General features: G+C 36.7%; 1 protein-coding gene across 2 annotated transcripts in view; it reads left to right on the top strand.

The window, feature by feature from the left end:
• The first annotated feature begins 613 nt into the window (after positions 1-613).
• The window catches only part of GOPC (golgi associated PDZ and coiled-coil motif containing), a 33,547-nt gene continuing 13,873 nt past the window's right edge, over positions 614-20,287 (top strand). Inside the window, exons 1-4 of one of the 2 annotated variants that reach the window (XM_054569871.1) lie at positions 614-901; positions 14,629-14,793; positions 16,929-16,952; positions 19,906-20,081. In XM_054569871.1, the coding sequence (XP_054425846.1) occupies positions 614-901; positions 14,629-14,793; positions 16,929-16,952; positions 19,906-20,081 (653 nt within the window). The remainder of the gene's footprint in view (positions 902-14,628; positions 14,794-16,928; positions 16,953-19,905; positions 20,082-20,287) is intronic. The other variant, XM_054569872.1, reaches the window with a different exon arrangement.

The raw sequence follows: 20,287 nt of genomic DNA, 5'->3' as shown, positions 1-20,287 counted from the left end.
TAAAGGTAAAACGTGGCCATTGCGCATGCTCACATCGCTAGCCTCACTCTTCCCTTCCTTGTCCCTGGACGCCACCGCCACAACTTTCCTGGACAACTTTAGAAAGGCTCCTGCCCACTGTGAAGTCAAACGAGCGGAAGCCGCTCCTCGCTGAGACGTGGCCACCCTTCCCTTCCTCGGGCCTTTCCAATTTGGAAGCCAACACCAAGCGCCTCCGTTTCTCGAGCATTCAAGCAGGAGCTTGCCAGTTGTCAATATGGCCACTGACGGGCCGGTCCCCAGCAGAGGCTTTTCATAGGCCAAGGTTGCATCCTAGCCCCGCCCATTTCGTCCCCTGGCTGCGTCCGCCGAGGTCCTCGCTACGCCTGCGCAGCCTGGGCTGGCGGGGAGGTGGGACGGTGGATTCTTCCTAGTGCCACCGTCGCTCCCTCTCCTCGCTTCTCCTGGCGCTCTGGGACTGCATTGCCTGCGTTGCCTGCGTTGCCTGCGCGAGGAGAAGGGAGGGGAGGGACGAGCCTGCGTGCGCGGGGATCTCCGCAGTCCCAGCAGTTCCTCTCGCGCGGGGTGGGCGGTGGGGGGTCAGCAGCAGTCGGGGGAGGCCCTACACGGCGCCATGTCAGCGGGCGGCCCGTGCCCGGCGGGAGCCGGAGGGGGACCAGGGGGCGCTTCTTGCGCCATGGGGGTCTCAACCGGTGGGGTTTCCATGTTCCGATGGCTGGAGGTGCTGGAGAAGGAGTTCGACAAGGCTTTCGTGGATGTGGATCTGCTCCTGGGCGAGATCGATCCGGACCAGGCGGACATCACTTACGAGGGGCGACAGAAGATGACCAGCCTGAGCTCCTGCTTTGCGCAGCTTTGCCACAAAGTCCAGACTGTGTCCCAAATCAACCACAAGCTAGAGGTGAGCTTTGGGCGCTGGAGGGGGTGGCGCTCAACTCCTGTTATCAGATCCCATTTAACGCATCAGTGAAACGACTAGAAAACTGCTCACTGGGGCATCTGGGCCTCAGATGTGACAAGGAGTAGGTGTGTGTGTATGTATGAAGGAAAGGATTGAGGTGATGTTGGAGCAGAAAAAGCGGTGTAGATCGACGTGTGGGGTCAGCCGGGGTCCAGACATCCACCTTCCTACTGTATATGAGGAGAAACTAATTAACAAGCCTGCTTACTACATAACCCAAGACTTAAGCTCAAAGATTCTCTGACATAAGACTACCTTAGTCCACCTTTTAACATTTGAGTTTTTAAATTTATCTTCACATTGATAAACTAGGTTTGTATATCAGACAGAGTCCTGATTATTTTTAACAATTTCAGGTCAATAGCAATTGCTGCACACAGACGTGCTATTTCCTGCATGCATGCATGAACTATTTAGGGAAATTTGATCAAAGCTTTTAGGAAAATTTAGTGGGATAAACAGGATAGTATCAGTGTCCTTCTCGATTTACAGTCATAAGTCTTTTAGATATATTGGTTCATCTAATTCTCACAACAGCCCTGTGGGACAGGTTTAGTATTGCTATTCGCATTTTACAGGGATTATTAAGGGACCAGAGACTACAGAACTAAATAAGTCAATCTTTTCAAAAACACATTTATTTATGTCTGGTGGGAAAAGGAGGAGATAGTGAGGAAAGCAGGTAGAAAGAGTTAGAGTGGCTGTATCAATAGCCTGAAGGGAGAGTGGCATCAAGGGAGTGATTGTTTTTATTTTGTTTTTAAATGAAAAAATAAACTTGAATATACTTACAAGCATATAAGAATCATCTAGTTCAGGGGAAAGCTGAATATTGTGGAGAAAAGGGGAATGATTGGTATTAATAAGGTTCCTGAGTGAAGATGAGATCCAAAGTACTTGTAGAGAGAATGGCCTTACGTTGAAAGGACAGCTATTGTATTTAGAAAGGAGAGAGAATGGGAGCATTAAGGTAGGAGGTTGTGGGAGTTTTTTGTGTGATGGTTTCTTTATTCTTTATAAAATATGAGCCCAGAACAACTGCTAAAAGTGGAGAAAAGTAAGAGCTTAAGGAGAGTGAAAAAGATTTGAAATACTTACGGAAGAGTGGGAGAGCCAGTTGTCCAGAGAAATGGAAGGCCTACCAGGCGATCTTGAGAACTTATATGGAGTTAGTTATCATAATTTCATGGTACAACCAGTCTGCCCTGTTACATGACTTTCTCAGGCACAGTAATGAGAGTAATAACTGAGTTCAGCCAGTGCTGTAGCAAGGAGTTTGCTATAGAGATAAGATTGTCATTGAAATGAAAATGGTAATGGGGATGAAGAAAAGGAGACAATCTTCAATTAAAGAAATAGAAACAGGATTTGATGATTAATGTATTGTAGATGCAGAGGATGAGGAAGATGAAGGGTTTGGGGTTAGGGATGACACCATATTTCAGTTTGGGAAATGTATTGATTGATGCTTATAGAACCTGAGAATGTGTCCTCATTTGGAACTAGGGTCTTTGCAGCTGTAATTAGTGTAAGGATGGAGATATGATCATTGCAGATTAGATTGGGCCCTAAATCCCAAGAGAGTGTCCCGATAAGAGATGCACAGAGGACATAAAGAGGCACAAAGAAGAAAGCTATGCGAAAATGGAATCAGAACTTGGAGTGACAGGTCTACAAGCCAAGAAATGTCCATGATTGTTGGCAACCACCAAAAGCTAGGAGGTGGGCATGGGACAGACACTTCTTCAGGGTCTCCAGAAGGAACAAACCCTGCCAGTACCTTGATTTTGAGCTCTTGGAATCCTGAACTGTGAGAGAATAAATTTTTGTTCTTTTAAGCCACCAAGTCTGTGGTTATTTGTTACGACAGCCCTAGGAGACTTAAACAATTCACTGAAGCAATGGTATTACACACTGTTACCAGGAGGAGCAGGTCTGGCAGAAAAGATGAGTTGAATTTAGGAGATTGTGCAGGTCCTTATTCTTTCTTGTATGTTCCTTACAGTCCCTATCTTTTCTTGTATATTCTTAACAGTCTCCATATTGCTTCTTACCCCCTACAAACCATGCTTTAGTTGTCAAAATCACTCTAAAATGCTTCATTTTAACCGTTCATGTCGAAAAAGGCAACTCTGATTCTGTCACTCTTCTTTTTATACCTCCCTATTTCATACTGGCGAATTTCTCAAGCCTGGTGATCCATGCCCATTCTGTCTGTCCTCATTTTTTGTCACCCCTTCTTAGCTACTTCTGCCTCAATCAAACTGGTCTATTTGCAGTTCCGTAAATAGGCCTTGCTCTGTCATGGCATCTCTGCTTTGGCATAGGCTTCTGCATATAATGACTCCTCTGTCCCCTTTGTCTGCGGTACTGAACACCCACTCATCTTTCAAGATACCCCTTACATCACCATGTCTGTGAAGGCTTTCCTCACCCTACTCTTCTCTGCTCTCTATAGGAAGAGGCTGTCATAACATCCTGAACTCACTTGGACTGTTAGATCTGTTACATTGCACATACTGTAATTAATGGTTACCACATCTCTCTAGCTCCAGAGGGTAAGCCCTTTGATGACTGAGACTGTGTTTAGGTGAAATAACCTGACCTATCACATGCATAGTGAAGGTGAATATAGGGGCTCATAATATCTCTTTATGAACCCATTTTTGTTTCATGGTGCTCCCAAACCATATTGCGTAGTGTTTGAGTATGGATATAGGTTGATTTATATGTAGATTACAGAATTGGTGTTCTGCCCCTTTATAAAAAATTAAAAAACTGAAACACACATTAAACACCAACCTTTCTGACCTTCTTAACCCTATCTCATCTGCTAGGGGTTTTCATATCTCATACCTTTTCCCTCCTCCATGGATTAGCTGACTCCCATGCAACGCTCAGGTCAGCTTTTTCTCCTTTGTGACTGATCCGCTTCACTTCTTTTTGAAAAAGTATGTCCCACATGCCTCTACAGTAGTGCTTATAACACTGCATCGTAATTGGAAATACTTGTTTTTAATTCTTTCTACTAGACAGTGAAAGTCTTAGGGCAGAATCCCTTTGTTATTCAAATCTTTTTGTCTCCAGATCCTAGTACACTTTGCATACTCAGTGTTTATTTGAATGAATAAATTATTTGAAACACTTCTAGTGTTCTGCCATGAATCCTCAAAGATTACCAATAATCATTCTGTAGTACAAGCTCCGTGAGAGCTGGGATAGTGTCTGTCTTGTTGACTCTGTATCTGTAGTGCCTAACATAGTGCCTGCTGTATCCGTGAATGACTGAATCTGCAGGTTCATCCGTTCCCTTGAACTGTAATTTATAAGGATGTGATTTGTAAGTTAATATTTCATGGTATTCCATTTTAAGAAAAATTTGAAACTGTGACTAAAAATACCTTTGAACATCATTACATAAGAATACTGAGTATGGATTTAGTATATTTGTGACATTTCTAAAAGATTGGGTAGGGTTACTCTTCGCACCTCACCATCGGTTTGATCATAGAGCAGCTGAGTTCTTTAATATTAAAATGGGAACAGGAAACATTTTCTGTTGTTTGAAACTTCATTTTGAGGTTGAAATCAAAGTACTTTCAAAAATACATCACCGATTTATCTATATTCCTCCGTCTTAATCCCCCAACCCCAGTACATTCATGTTGTCTCTTTTGGTACATCCAGTTGCCTCTTTTAAAACATAAATTTTACCATGTCATTCTGCTTAAAAATTTTCGATTGTACTTTGAATAAAATTCAAACTCCTTATTATAGCTGACACACTCTGTTTGATCTGACCTGGATAAATCTCCAGTGACATCTCTTATTATTTATTCTTTCCTGTTATTCTATATGACCTAGTCAGATGGGCCTCTTTTCAGAAACTCTTAGACAACAGTTCTCAAACTTTCTGGTCTCAGGAACCCTTTCACTCTACAAATTTATGAGGTCCCCAAAGAGCATCTAAAAAAAATGTGGGTTATATGTACTGGTATTTACTATATTAGAAATTAAAACTGATAAAACTTTAAATATTTACTGTATTGGTAAAAAGCAACAATAAGCCATTACATGTTAATATAAATATCATTTTTAATGAAAACTAAGTATTAGTCAAAAATTAGAGTAGCATTGTTTTACATTTTTAAAAAATTTTTAAAATATCTGGTCTAATAGAACACAGCTAGATTCTCACATCTGCTTCTATTTTCAAACAGTTGTGATATGGGGCTTTGGTATAATATAGGAAGAAAATTTGACCTCACAGAAGTATGTAGTTGGATAAAAATGGAATATTTTAATAGCCTTTTCAGATTAATGTGGATTTTCTTCTTTGATAGTAAAAGATAGTTTCTTAAAGGTGAGTTACAATATGGAGTCTGAAAGTCTGTCCGTGAACTTTCCGTACACTGTTACATTAAATTACAATTGGTTTATCTAGGTAGTCTTTCAATGGATATTTGACCCAGGCATGATTTTAGTATCATGCATTGGCTATTTTGAAAATACTGGTTCACTGAGTTATGCAGATCTTTCCAATGTTGGAGTATCTCATTATGCAATATCAAGAAATCACATTTATTAATATCTTTTTCATCAGAAAACTCTTAAGTGCTGATGATAGATTCACGTTTTCCAAAATTACTTTTCACTCAAAAGCACAAATTTTTTTTATTGGCAACAAACTTTGTCAGTTGTTTTCCTTGAAATAACAAATTTCTTTATCCTCAGGAACATATCTATCTGCCAAGCATATTATTCATCTTAAGACCCACAGTTTGTTCCTTTTTCAAATAAAAATAGTTTTCCACCAAAAAAAAATGTTCAGCTTTGCAACTCAAGCAATTGTATAATTTCCTGGAGATAACATAGTGTGATAGGCTGCAGGTACACTTTACGCATACTTCTCTTGCATCACACCGAATGTTAAAAGACATATACTCAAGGGCCAAGATTTTTAAAAATTAGTAATTTTTACTGCTTCATTGAGGACATTCTTAAATGGACCTTTTAAAATTTTTTTTATTTTTTTCATTTAACTGCAAGTGCATACCAGAGAAGAGTACAGTGACTGCTGGTACAGTGGTGCTACTGGCACTGACTTGTACTAAAATAACAGCATTTGACTTTTGCACCTTCAGTACAAAGGTTAACACTGTAAAAAAGGCAAAAATTGTTTTATTATTCTGAGTATAGTTTTGACCTTGTGGATCCTCTGAAAAGATCCCATAGACCTTTGAGAACAGTTGCTCTGATAACTGAAACACTTACTAGGTGGATAACCATACACTCCCACCCCACTAATTCTCTTCTTTTAGTTTCTTTCATATAACTTATTACAGTTTGTAATTGTATATATTGCTGGCTTTGTAATGACTTTGGACAAGTTACTTAACCTCTCTGTACTTCCGTTTCCTTCCCTGTATAAAAATTACGTCTTTCGCAGGATTATTGTGATAATTAAAATTTGAATATGTTCAAAACAGTGCCTGATATATGTACTGCTGTTAATTTATATGCCATTTATTATCTTTACGAGCTGCCTCCTGCACCAGGCACACTGAACTTTGCAGGGCAGGATCCTCATTTGTTTTCTCTGCCAGTGTTCCCAGGACCCAACCCAGTGCCTTATATTTGGTGCTTAATAAATTCTTGTTGAATGAATGTGCGATGGTCTGGGAGAGTGAAAGTAAAAATATGTTTGCTTGTCTTGACCTGCAGAATGGTTTGGGAAGAAGTAATGGCAGGCGGAATAGTGATCATTATCCTTGAGTACAGGAAATTGGAGCAAATAAGGTGGAGCTTTCTCACGGAGCTTTCATAAGGCAAGTGAGCAGATGGTTTCAAAAGCTGATTTGTAATAGAAATATTTCTATCTTGAAGGATGGCAGAGGTTTTCACATTTGGCCTTTGAATATATTTTCAGTTTGGTCACGGTCTTTGATTTAGAATAGGACTCATTGGCTTCCTGTAGCCTTGGATAGTAAGAGCAATGCTAACCACCTCAGACAGAGAGAGAAAAGACAAAATAGAGGAAGATTCTTTATAAAAGGAGTGGGTTAGATTAGATGAGCTTTAAGACTATTCTACTATTTTGAAGGAGTAGAAAAAAGGGATAAAATACTCATTGGTTACATTATCCCCTTCACATTTGTCACAGGAACAAAGGACCTGTGAAGAATGGTCCTGCCTTTTTGGTCTGTTAAGTAGTTGAGGATCCTTTATATAAGAATCTCTACGTTACCTCCTTTTAAAAGTTTAGTTCCAGAAAAAAAGACTCTCTCACCAGATAAGATGGCATTGCTTCCTTTAATGAGAAAAAGAGAATTATGTATTCTGTAAAGGTTTTCCTATTAATAGGAAAATCAGTATTAAATTTAATATTCAATAATAAACTGCAATATGATGGTGTTTTTTGAATCTTCACCCAAGGATATTTTTATTGATTTGAGAGAGACAGACAGACAGACAGACACATGGATTTGAGAGAGAAACATCAATTTGAGAGAGAAACATTGACCAGTTGCCTCCCATATGTACCCTGACTGGGGATTGAACCACTATCTTTTGGTGTATGGGACGATGCTCCAACCAACTGAACCACCAGGCCAGGACTAAGGTGGTATTTTTTTTCATAGTGATATCCTGCCATCTCTATCAGATTTTTATTTTTTACGTTTCTTTTTTTGGCCTTATGAGCTTTAAAGCCTTTTGGGAAGTCGGTGAGTGTAGATGATAAATTTTAGAAACGGTATAATTGCTGGAGATTTAAATTCCTGTACTTTTCATCCTAAATTGTATTTCAAACATAAAAAACATAAAGACACATAAAAGGATAATTGTTTCTTTTGATTACTTTTTGTATACATCCTATAAAACAAAATTTGTGGAAGGAGATAATACTTATATCTTTATCAACAGCTTTCTGTGCTGTGGTTCATTACAGTTAAACTGCTATTTGGAATCATCTAGTTTCTTTGTAGTCTTAAACAAGTTGGGGGAATGTGAGTTTTGATGTGCATGTGTGTCCATGGATGCATGTGTGTCTGGATCTCCATGCCTGTGCATGCATGTGAGTCCTTTTGTGTGTGATGAGTGCAGGTGTGGAGTCGGGTATGTGTACATGTGTAGGGCTCTTTCTTAGAGCCCTGTCTAGGTCTGAGATTTGGTAATGCGCGCTCACTGCGACTGCTTCATTACTCTCAGAATTACAAAGGATGTCTGGAGGTTTGAGTTTTGATCCCATTAGGGTCCCATTTGATCATTTAATCTCTTTGGGCCTCAGTTTTTTTCATATGCAAAATAAAGACATTTTGCCAGTGAATGGCACTGTTATTCATAAGAGTGTTAAATAAAAACTAGTTAAGTTTAGAAAGACAACGGAATGGCTCTTTTATATTTTTTGAAGATTATCTAGACAGGGGATTAAGGTCTCACAAAGTGGAATAGTAGGAAACTGAATAAAAAATAACTTTGATTTTTTTTTAAAGATTGTATTTATTTATTTTTAGAGAAGGGAAGGGGAGGTAGAAAGAGAGGGAGAGAAACATCAATGTGTGGTTGCATCTCACGCATCCGCTACTGGGGACCTGGCCTGCAACTCAGGCATGTGCCACTGGGAATCGAACCGGCGACCCTTTGGTTTGCAGGCCAGCGCTCAGTCCACTGAGTCACACCAGCCAGGGCAGAATTACTTTGATTTTTGTGCCACAGAGTGGAATCCAGCAGTTAAGAATTATATTAGAGCCCTAGAACCCTGGCTAGTGTGGCTCAGTGGACTGAGTGCCAGCCTGCAAACTGAAGGGTCATGGATTCGATTTCCAGGCAGGGCATGTGCTTGGGTTGCAGGCCAGGTGTCTGGTGGGGGATGTGCAAGAAGCAACCGCACTTTGATGTTTCTCTCCCCCTCTCCTTCCTTTCCCATCGCGCTAAAAATAAATAAAATCTTTAAAAAAAATTATATTAAAAAGGAATTATCAATAGGAAAGTTTGAATACTTTGAGAGTATGAGATGAGAAATAGGTAGTAATGACAACATTAAATGCAAATAAATTGTGATGGTAATCCTATAATGTTACTTAGATAAACTGCCTCTCTGTCTTTTGCACTCCTGAGAATATTTCGTTCCTACGATGCACACCGTGTCCTGAATTTTTATCTGTCTCCCAGTTCCTTCCAGTTGACAGTGGTGACCCAGGGACCAGGCTTTGAGAGTCATTACTTAGGCAGTCTCACCATGGTTGGTTTAATGGCTCAGGTGGAGTGAAGGCCATAGTCGTAAGGCTGAGAGAACCTCCAAGAATGAAATCATTTTATTTTTAATGCATTCTAGGAAAAGAATGGCTTGATGGTTAGCTTTATTTTTCCTGTAAATGAATCTTCAAGATCAAATGTATAAGAGCGACAAGATTGCACCTCAACAAATTCTATATGTAATATAGTTTTTAACTGTTACTGGTTTTGCATTTTAAAACATTTTTTGGATACCACTTGAAAATTTAAGAGTTGAAGGTTGAAATCAGCTGTTTCTTTTTTAACTTTCACTCTTTGCTAGTTCCAGTGTGGCCAAGGAACAAGGCAAGACAGTGAAGTGAAACGTGTTCTTGCTTTTTCATGGTCAAGCTGGTTTTGAGTCTTCTTCCTTACTAGTTATGGGATCTGGGACAAATTGGTTAAATTCGGATTTCCAGTTTCCTTAACTATTATAAAAAGTTAGAGAGTATGAAAAGAATTATAGATAATGTATGGTGTGTCTATCGGCTTATGGTAAGTAGATGCTTGCTTTGTGATAGCTGTGAATATTGTTAGTAAGGTAAATGTATACATTGTAGCTATAGTAACACATTTTTTCCTCATGCCTAGTTGCTTAATAAGGCTTGCACTGTGCCTTGCCCTGGGAGTAAGACTTGGGTTCTAAGTGCTGTTTTGCCACTGACAGATTGGATAACCCTAGAAATAAAAACAGTCTTGATGGGCCTTGGCTTTATTATGTCAGTATTAGCTGTCATAATCATAATGTTCATTTTCTTTAAAGATCTCTTTGAATTCTAAAATTCTGTGATATTAGGAGGGTAACCATTAAGTAAAATATGGAACTTTTTAATCTGGACATATTCGCCAATGACTAACTTTTCTTAGAAGCTAAAGTGCTAAAATCATAGATTTAGAGTTACTTAAATATCACTAATTTTGGAGTAAATTCTAACTAAATACATGTCCTGTTCCCAAGAAGTAAAATTGGGCTTTGAATTTTGACACCTACATCCTCTCTTAGAAAAGAATTTAAAAAAATATGTTAAGTTGAGCCACCTGTTAAATTATTTCACTTACTGTCTGTTTATAATAGGCCACTTTCAAAAGACCTGCACACTTCCCTGTTTTTCTTGCCCTTTTAAAATACAGTTATTTGTGATTTGAATATTGTCCTGCCAAATTAATGAATGAATGTCTCTTTAGCTTCTTTCTTAACTCTAGAAGCTTTACTCAGTAATTAATCATGAGATTTTTGGTTTGAAAAACAAATAGTGGGACAAACAAATAATACACGCCTATTGAAAGACACAGTATACCTCTTCTTGCAAAGATGTAAGTCTAATTAAGCCTTCAGATCTAACTTCCAATTTATAAAAAATCTAAGGGAAAGGAAAATATTAGACAATACCACAAAGAAACAGACATATATAGAAGAGTGAAAGTCACTGTAATGAAAGAAAGATTGGAATCATTAACAGATTACATGGCTTATTTTGAACTATTTCTGGGTGGATTCGCTTTAGCATAAGCTACATATTGCTCAAAAAGTACATTGTTAATTCAAATATTTATTTTCCTTTTGTGATTATTTTGTTTCGAAGACCATAAAACCCTGCAAGTGTCTTTTTTAACTAAGAAAGACTTTCTAAAACAGGCTTATTTGTACTTTAAAGGAGTAAAGTATACTGAATATTATCTAGCAGTAGGTTATTTTACATGTTTATAATTATTTTTGTATGGGCAATTTGTTAAATGGATGAAAGTCTGTAAAAATCTTTGTCATACATGCAAGTTTTTTTTTCCTCTAAGTTTATTAGAGTATTTGTGAAAGATATTATGTAACACTTAGCCTATATACTCTTCTGCAAGGCAATGGAAACATGCAGGTCTGCTTTTTTTTTTTTTAATTTCGTGTATATGTTATTATATTTAAAGAGCAGAGTTTTGTATTGTTATTTATTTTAGCATGTAAATTTTAATGAAATTTGTTACTGCTTTAGATTCAGAGTAAAAGGACTAGATTTCTACTGTCCAATAGAGTAGATACCCTGGTGTGGGTAATGAGTACTTGAAATGTGACTGGTCCAAAATGTGATGTGCTGTAAATGTAATATGCACCGTGGGTTTTAAAGACTTAGTATGAAAAAAGAAAGTAATATTTTTTAGAATTGTTTTATATTATTATGGTTTGAATGATAATATTTTAGATATGATGAGTTAAATAGAATATCATACATTATAAAGATGTATTTCACCTTTTTCTTTTTTTAATGTGGCCACTAGAAAATTTAAAATTACATGTGTGGCTCATATATTCTAGTGGGCAGTGCTGGACTAGAATATCACAGCTTTCCTATTATGATGAAAACATGTGAGCTGAGCATTTCTGGTCTGAGAAAGATCACAATGAATGCATAGTTTTAAATTTAAATAAAGAGACCTTTTATAAAAACAGAAAAATTAGAATCACAAAAGAAAAAAAAAACATTGACAGCTTCTCCAGCAAAACTAGATGTGGAGGTATCCTCACAAACTCCAGATTATGGGTGGGTATGTTTACTTAGTGAATATTACAGAGCAATGAAAATGAATGAAGCAGCTACACAAAACAATATGAATGACTCTCATAAACATACTCTTGAGGGAAAAGCCAGACAAAAGTAAGTGCATACTGTATGATTTCGTTTATTTAGCATTCAGAAACAGGCAGGCCATGGCCGGCTAGCTCAGTTGGTTGGAGCATTGTCCTGTACAGCAAAAGGTTGTGATTTCTACTCCCATTCAGGGCATATGCCTTGGTTGCGGATTTGACCTCAGTCTGGGCATGTGTGGGAGATGATTGATGTTTCTCTCTCATGTCTGTTTCCTCTCCCTCCCTCCCTCTCCCCCTCCTTTTCTCTCCCTCTAAAAACAGTAAATATATCCTTTGGTGAGGATTTAAAAGAAGAAACAAATAGTACAGGCAAAACTATCCGTGGTATTGGGAATTCCGTGTATTAACTCTGATGGTTTCCTTTGTGGTTGAAGGAGAGGTAGTGGTTGGCAGGGGGCCACCAGCAGAGTCCCGGGGTGTTAGTCCTTCCCTATTTATGTCTGTGGTAGTTAAATGGGTGTGTTTATTTTCTGTAATTCATTATTTGTGTACTTCTCTGATTAAGTTATAATAAATAGGAAGGTTATAAAAAAGGAATGAAGAAGTGCCACTGATTAGGAGGGATCTCCAGGAAGTAAAAAACAAACAAAAAATACAAAACAAGGTGCAGATAGTTTTTATAATATGAAGTATTTTGGTTTGGTTTATAGGATGCCACTTCTTTTCTTCTGCGTCTCAGGCCAGCTCCGACTAATGATTATCACCTAAGCCCCAATCCTTGGCTGTCTGTTCTCTTTCTAATGCAGTTTTAGGATTATCGTATCTCTGTGCATTTAGTTCCAACCCTAGTCCCGATTTATCAATTATTTATTTCCAACATTCAGTGGAGTAGCTTCTTTTGATCATGTCATAGACGATGCAAAAATCAGTATGTCTAAATAAGCTACCATCCTAATAATCTTACTGTTTCCATCAATGGTGTCACTGTTCTCTGGACTTAAAAATCTTTGAGTTTTTGTTGACCTAATCCTGCACTGGACAGCCAATCTGTCCCTGTTGCTCACAGTTTCCTTTCAGCATTGTAAAATGCTTTATTTTCATTTATAAACTTACCATGATAACATCATTTAGAAAGTTACAATAGGATGTTGTAAGTTTCCCTGTCTTCACCTCACCTGCAAATACTATGTTGCCAAAACATCATAGAGAGAAAGATGTTCCTAAGGTTATATAGTGATGATGGTTGAAAAGCTCTGTGAATATCCTAAAAACCAGTGAATCGATTGTGCACTTTAAAAGAATGAATTTTATGGTAAATTATATCTCAATAAAGCCATTACTAAAAACAACGTCTTAGAGAGCCTTCAGTTATTTCCTATCTGACTAAATCTCAGTTTTGGTTTAGTATCCAAAGCCATTCATTGTATCTAGCCTCACTTTCGTATTCAGTCTCATCCAGTCTGTCAATATACAGCTCTTGTAGGTAGTCTCATCTCATTGATAATAACACCTTCATATTCTAAATGCTTTCATATATAAGATTAATAATCTTATGGGAATAGTCAAGGCCATAGATGTTATCCCTATTTAAAAATTGGGGAGACAATGATGTATCTGGAGTCATGGGGCTAGTATTAGAAGTCATTTCAATTTAAAGATACTTACTAAGCATCTTTTGTGTACTAGGCACTGGTTGGTATAGTCGGGATATAGATACATATTCCTCTGGTACTTAGAGAGTTTACCTGAGTTGCTTCTATTCTCTCTCTGCCTCTGCTAGCCTTCTTCCCATCTCTAGACTTTCTACTTTGTCTGGATTGCTTCTACTTTGTCCTTGTCGTTCTCCTTCAAAGCCCTTCTAAACTATGTCCCATAAACCTTCTTTAAAGCTTCCTTTACTTTGACTTCCTTGGGACCAGACCTATTCTGAATTTATCTGTTACTTGCCACATTTTCCTTACTTGATTTGCATGCATATTTATCACCTCAGTCGATGAGAACGCATCTCAAGGGCATAAATAATTATAATTTTTAAAGTATTTTTCACAATTTTTTCCTCATTGTGCCAACACAGTTCTGGATTCCTAGCTGCTTGGTAAAATTACATTGAACAGAAAACTAAGGCCTTGCCTTGATCTTTAATTTACTGGCTAGTGGGGAAGACCAAACACACACTAAGGGCATACCCTGTGCACTGTTGCAAAGCAATGAATCAGTTGTGGAAAGTGAAAAACTCCAAATTTATTGGGTAAGTGGTTCTGATGAGGTGTTCTGTTATGTTGTAACAGTTAACTGTAGCTTAAAGTTAATTCTGACCTTTAGACCCACTGTAGCCTTGGAAGCTCACACTTCAACACCTAAAGTAACTACTAGATAGCGATAAGCTGGGCGAGTGTTTTTCTGGGCAAAGACAAGGTACCATTTATTGGCCTCTTTAAGAAACTATTAATGTTAGTTGACCACTGTGGCTCATATTGTCTCTACAGGATAATGAACCATCCCCTTCCTGTATATTTTCATAAACCTTGTAGATAAAGGTGAAATGGTGAAAGCAGTAAAGTAATAAAGTAAAATGAAGTGGCATTCTGTGTTATTAGAAGATACAATTTATGGTGGAGTTCTCTTTGTCACTCAGATATCTTGTACTATTGATTTTATGTCAGTGTACATGGATGTCTTACAGCTTAGTCAGATACTGGTCTTCTAGTGTTCATCTATTCATTTCAAGAACAGTCTATGTCGTTCTTAAATAATAATTCTTAGGGTCAAAGTAAAGAAAATGAAGCCTACTTAATGTTTTTTATCATTGTTTTATAAGGCACAGTTGGTGGATCTGAAATCTGAACTGACAGAGACCCAGGCAGAGAAAGTTGTATTGGAGAAAGAAGTGCACGATCAGCTTTTACAGTTGCACTCCATTCAGCTTCAGCTTCATGCCAAAACTGGGCAAAGCGTCGACTCTGGTACCATTAAAGCAAAATTGGTAAGTTGTTTAGAGGGTAACATATACTTACGTGCATCTTAGAGGATGAAGGAGACAATTTTTTAGTTAGGCTTTTTAACTGTAAAAGGCAGTATGTGCACATGTGGGAATTTTAGAAAATACAGGAAATGTAGAGATCAATATGGTCATCCAAAATCTCATCACCCAGAGATGATCAGTAATAATAACCAGCAGATACTTAGAATAGGATTTTTTTCCATTTTAACATATCTATATAAATATATATTTAAAATATTTGTAATTATAGTGTATGAACAGTTTTTTGCTCTACTGTATCAGGATTAAGTTCAGAAATCCCAAGTAACATTGGGATTATTCTTGAATAGTACAAATTGTGTGTACATGTTTGTACATATTATTTTTTCTCAATTAAAGAAGCTCTGAGACAGTCCAGAGCTAATGTGGCAGCTCCTCAGATATCAGGGATCCAGGTTCCTTTTTTTATGATGCTCTGCCATTTTTAGCTCATGATTTTTTTCCTCAGGATTTGTTAATGTCTACATTCCACGCAGGAAGGAGGGGGAGTCTAAGGAAGGGCAAAAGAATGCTTCCTGGCTTCATTAGTCGTTTTTACAGAATTTTTCATGAAATTCTCCTTACTATATTTTGCCAATCAATTTAGCCATCTCAGTGGCTATCCTTAGCTGCATGTCAGTCTCTTGGTTCGTCACATGACCATGTCTATTTAAATTGGAATTCTGTAAATAAGGAAGAAGGGGACAATGGAATTGGGTGCCAACCAGTGGAGTACATGTTTTCTTTTGCTCTTAATGTGTTGTAAGCATTTTCCCTGCCACTTGAATACTTTGTTGTTTTGCCTGATGTTTCACTGTGCAGATTTTCCATAATTAACCATTGCCCTCTTAATCAGTATAGGTTGTTTAAATATTTTTTAAGTCTCATTTCAGTTCAACCTGATATGTACTGAGTATGTATTGTACTCTGTGCCAGACACTTTGTTAACTGTAGGGAACACAGTAATAAATAAGACAGATATAGATTGGGAGAGGCAGGAGATAAATTGTTGTTAATGAGAGTAAACACACTTTAAAGTTTTATTTGTTTACAGTTAATTCCACTTGATTAGTTTATTGGTTTTTAATACTGATGTGTTGTAATTTATTTAAATGAATATGTACATTCTCCTAACGTCCTTTTAAATTCTGAAATTCTATGAATCTAAATTAGTAGTAGTGTTTAACTGACATAAGTCAGATAAGTGCTTCTTTGGAATATTTTATATTAACATTGAGAAAACAATGTATATTTTTTTAAAAAAGAATTTGCCTAGTTTTAACATTAGACTTGAAACAGGCTTCTGTTATGGAATGACATTGAACCCACTGTGTTGACTAATTTTGATAGAAAATTTTAATATACCATATGAGGAGGGATCCCACCCCAAATGGAGTTTAGTTATAAAAAATTGTGTTTATTCTTACATGTTTAAATTTTATACCTTCAAAGTACTCTCATTTGATACAATACACCTATCGAGATATTTTTCCACTGCTGAAAACAGTTTTTGAACACCTCGATTTTGATGCCTTTCAGTGCTTCTGCCATTTTTATTTCACCTCTTCCACATCGACACAATGTTTCCCTTTCAGGACTTTTTTCATCAGGAAAATAAAACAAACAAACAAAAATAGCTTGGTGTGACATTGGGTGACTAGGGAAGGTGAGGCACAGGAGTGATGCCATTTTTTTATCGAAAACTGAACACTCAGCACGGTGTGGCAGGTGCAACCGTAAATCACTCATGAGATCGGCAAACGTGTTGAAAGGGACTTCAGAAAAATTTCACTGATGCTGAATGCAGCCTCTCACAACAATGCCAGGTGGTGCACTGATATAGATGGGTTCCTAAAACACTCACCGAGCCGGGGAAACCTACACTACAAGGGGCCTGCCCTCCAGAAGATAATTCTGGTGTTTATTGGATCCCCTCTCTTACAGTTCCTATTTATTGCTTATGTATTTGCATATATAGTTGTTCTAACAAATTTTACCCAAATGATACTCAACATACAGAAATGTTCCCTGTAGTGATTATACCACTAGATAAATTCATTTGTTTTTCTAATTATAAAACTTTTTTCTTGTATCTTAAGTCTGTCCCTTCGGTGGAGGAGCTGGTAAGTACCTTGTTTCTGCTTTGCTTTAATATGTTATGCTGAAGTGCTCTTGGTGTTTTATTTGCACATTACATGTTGTCACATTGTACTTGAAAATGACGTTACTGATGCCAATTTTTAATGTGTCAGCACCTGAAAAGTTCAGCGGATGGCCCATTGCTCTCTTCTCACTACCAGTTGCTAAAAATTTTTCTGTGTACCTCTCATGCATGCAAAGCCTCTTACACTCTCATGTGTATGGGGTTCCTATGCACATTACATTAAATTTGATTTTCTGTTGTCAAAGAAAAAGATTTTTCTTGTGTTTGTGATTCATAGCCATTATTTGCAGTGCTCATCAGTTTTAAAATTTTCTGAATCTGGTAACTTGTCCAGCAGAGCAGTTGATTTTCCCACTGGAGTATTTTGAAGATATATTAAGCAGACTCAGCTACCTCCTTTGCTGTTTGAATTCACTCCCAGAAAAAGAATGTGCATGTTAGTTTCTTATTTATCCACTGCATGTATTGTAACTTTTTAGCAGTCTTGAGAATAATTGTGTGGCCTTTATTGAATTTTAAAACCCTTTACTAGAAATTATTTAAAAAAAAATAACAACATATAAATTTGAACGTTTTTTCCACTGACCCAACCTAATCAGGTTCCAATTTGTCTTATGGCTTCACTCTTTTTTGAAAATATACTCTTTGGCTTTCTAAATACAAAATGAACTTATTGGTTATTACCTAATATTACACAGGTTGACTAAAAAAGAATTGTTTTTTCATGAAATCTAAAAGTGATCAACTTCAATTTTTTTGTCTTCTTTTTTTTAATTTCATCTGCTAATTTCAGGCCTGAAAGTTTGTCAGATTCATTAGGGGTTTGAATCATTAAAGCAAAGCAGTGACTTAATATGTTTCTCAGGTTTCATAAAATTTGTATAAATAGCTCATTAAAGTAGTTGTAAGTAGATAATTCTCAACATAAAGTTTATTTAGCCAGCAAACCAAAGAATTCTTGGTCTTCTAGAAACTTTTTTTCCTGAAACAAATAGCATTAACCTCAAAAAATTTCATAAAAAGAAAGAGTTCTATTCATGTTGTCTAAACTGTGGTTTCTTTTACAACTGATCCCTGGCCTTTTAAGAAATAGGACCTGAAATAAATAAACATATTCATAATTCCAATGTTCTTTAAAAAAAACCGAGCATTCTAGATTATTAGTTCTGCAATTTTTTTAAAGCAATATCTAGAAATTGCGTTCTACTGTTTTTTTATAGAAGTTGAAAAAGCCTGCTGCTGATTAATCGTTAATCTTCCTTCTGTTTATCACATACATAATAAATACTTTTAATCAAAAAACTTGTCATTCATTTTAACTTATACATAATTTTTTTTATTTTTAAGGTTGTGGGGCTCACTGCCTTGTATTTGATTATATTATATATTGATGTTTAAATATAGTACATGTTGATGTACTGTAGTCAAAATAGTAAACTAAAATGGACAGTTAAATTAATACCATAGTATATTCCATGAATTGCTAAAATTTGCTTAAATATCTTAGTTTCTTAATATCCTGAATAAAAAAAAGAAATAATTATAATAATCAGAGTACCCATACATTAGAAACTATCATTTGCCATTTGCTCAAGATAAACAGTTTTTCCTGGTGCTAGTAGACCTTTTAATCTCCTAAAGAGGACATGGCAGCATAGTGAAATGTCTTCTACATCTTATCCACAAATACAACCATATTTTCACAGGCTCTATAGATTCCATTCTGTAAATCAGTAAAAGCTGTTCCACTCAGGATAGATGAAAGTTTTTATTGTTTGGAACTTTTTTTGACCCAAAAATAACACTTAAAATACATATCAGTGTCCTCATCCACTCTCAGAAGGGTTTTGTTTGGCCACACAGTTTGTGTCTGCGTGTCACTTTGAATTTGACTGCCCTTTGGCAGGATTTTGTACCTTCAGTTTTCTACCTTACTTTGTCTTGTGCCTGCCTGTCTGCTCTGTGCTTGGATCCTGAAGGCATTTGCATTTGTACATAGAGTTCTTCATACTTTTAAGGTAAATTGAACATTGTTTCTCACATGTGAGGCTATAATAAAAATTTGATGGCAAAGACCTTGAAGTTATAGTCTCTGGCTAACACCTGTAAATTCACACATACGAACTATCTACAAAGTGGAGCATAGGATGACATCTTTTTATGAGAGCTAAAAATGGATATGCATCCTTCCATTAGCAGGCAAGTGAGGCCAGTATTTTCCTCAGAAAACAGTTCTTCCTTCGGTTACTTTTAACATATGGACAAATAAATGAGCCAGATACCAAAATTCAGGAGTAATCTATACCATAGATATACTTATCTATAGAAATTTTTGATGTGTAAATGTCTTAATGTAGCTGTTACCAGCATATCTGCATGACCATAAAATGTTTCGTTTTAGTTAGAATATCTGTTTTAATTTAAGCATTGTAAGCTTGTAGTCCTCTAAGACAGATTAGATATAGAACATCTCTCATAAAGAAAAAAAATAGAACATATCGATGTAACTGACTGATTTTGACGAGCTTTATAGAATTATTGCATTAAAATTAATTAAATATTTGGGCACAACCACCAGAGTGACTATTTTATGTTCTTTTAGTTTCTTCCTTCGTTTTTAGAAAATAGAGAGCAGACTGTTATCTGTTGAAGCCACTCCTATTAATATGTGATAATATGGGCATAAAGAAGACTACTTCTCTAGGACTCTCACTAGAAGTGGTTCCAACACCTTTTGGTACTAGTTTAAAAGGACTTGATCCAAATCTTTGTGTTCTTAAATGTAATAATTTTTATCATATGCTTTCATTGTTAATATTTAGGATGTGTGCTTTTGTGTGTTTTAAGGAACATGGTTTATTGTAAAGAGTCTTAAAAGTATTTTCATTACATTATTTTTTAAATCACAATAGGAAAGAGAACTTGAAGCAAACAAAAAAGAAAAAATGAAAGAAGCTCAACTTGAAGCTGAAGTGAAGTTGCTGAGAAAAGAAAATGAAGCCCTTCGTAGACATATAGCCGTCCTCCAGGCAGAAGTTTATGGGGCACGACTGGCTGCCAAGTACTTAGACAAGGAACTGGCAGGAAGGTGTGTAGAAATGGGTTCCCTTATACTCTCAGGTGACAAATTGATATTTAATGAGGTTGACTTTTACCTCTGTGGTAAATGAAATGTTCATCTTTATCCTAAGAGTTATTTCATAGTTGGTTATAGCTGTTTCATACTGTTGTTAACTTAATATTGTTAGCCTTATATATTGCTGCAAACTTATTTAGCCATACAGGATATATATT

The sequence above is a fragment of the Pteronotus mesoamericanus genome, unplaced genomic scaffold (genome assembly GCF_021234165.1).
Source record: "Pteronotus mesoamericanus isolate MK-2021 breed Mesoamerican mustached bat unplaced genomic scaffold, CSHL_Meso_final contig_20, whole genome shotgun sequence".
Lineage (NCBI taxonomy): Eukaryota > Metazoa > Chordata > Mammalia > Chiroptera > Mormoopidae > Pteronotus > Pteronotus mesoamericanus.
The sequence above is the reverse complement of the archived record's forward strand: the minus strand, read 5'-3'. Positions and strand labels throughout refer to the sequence as shown.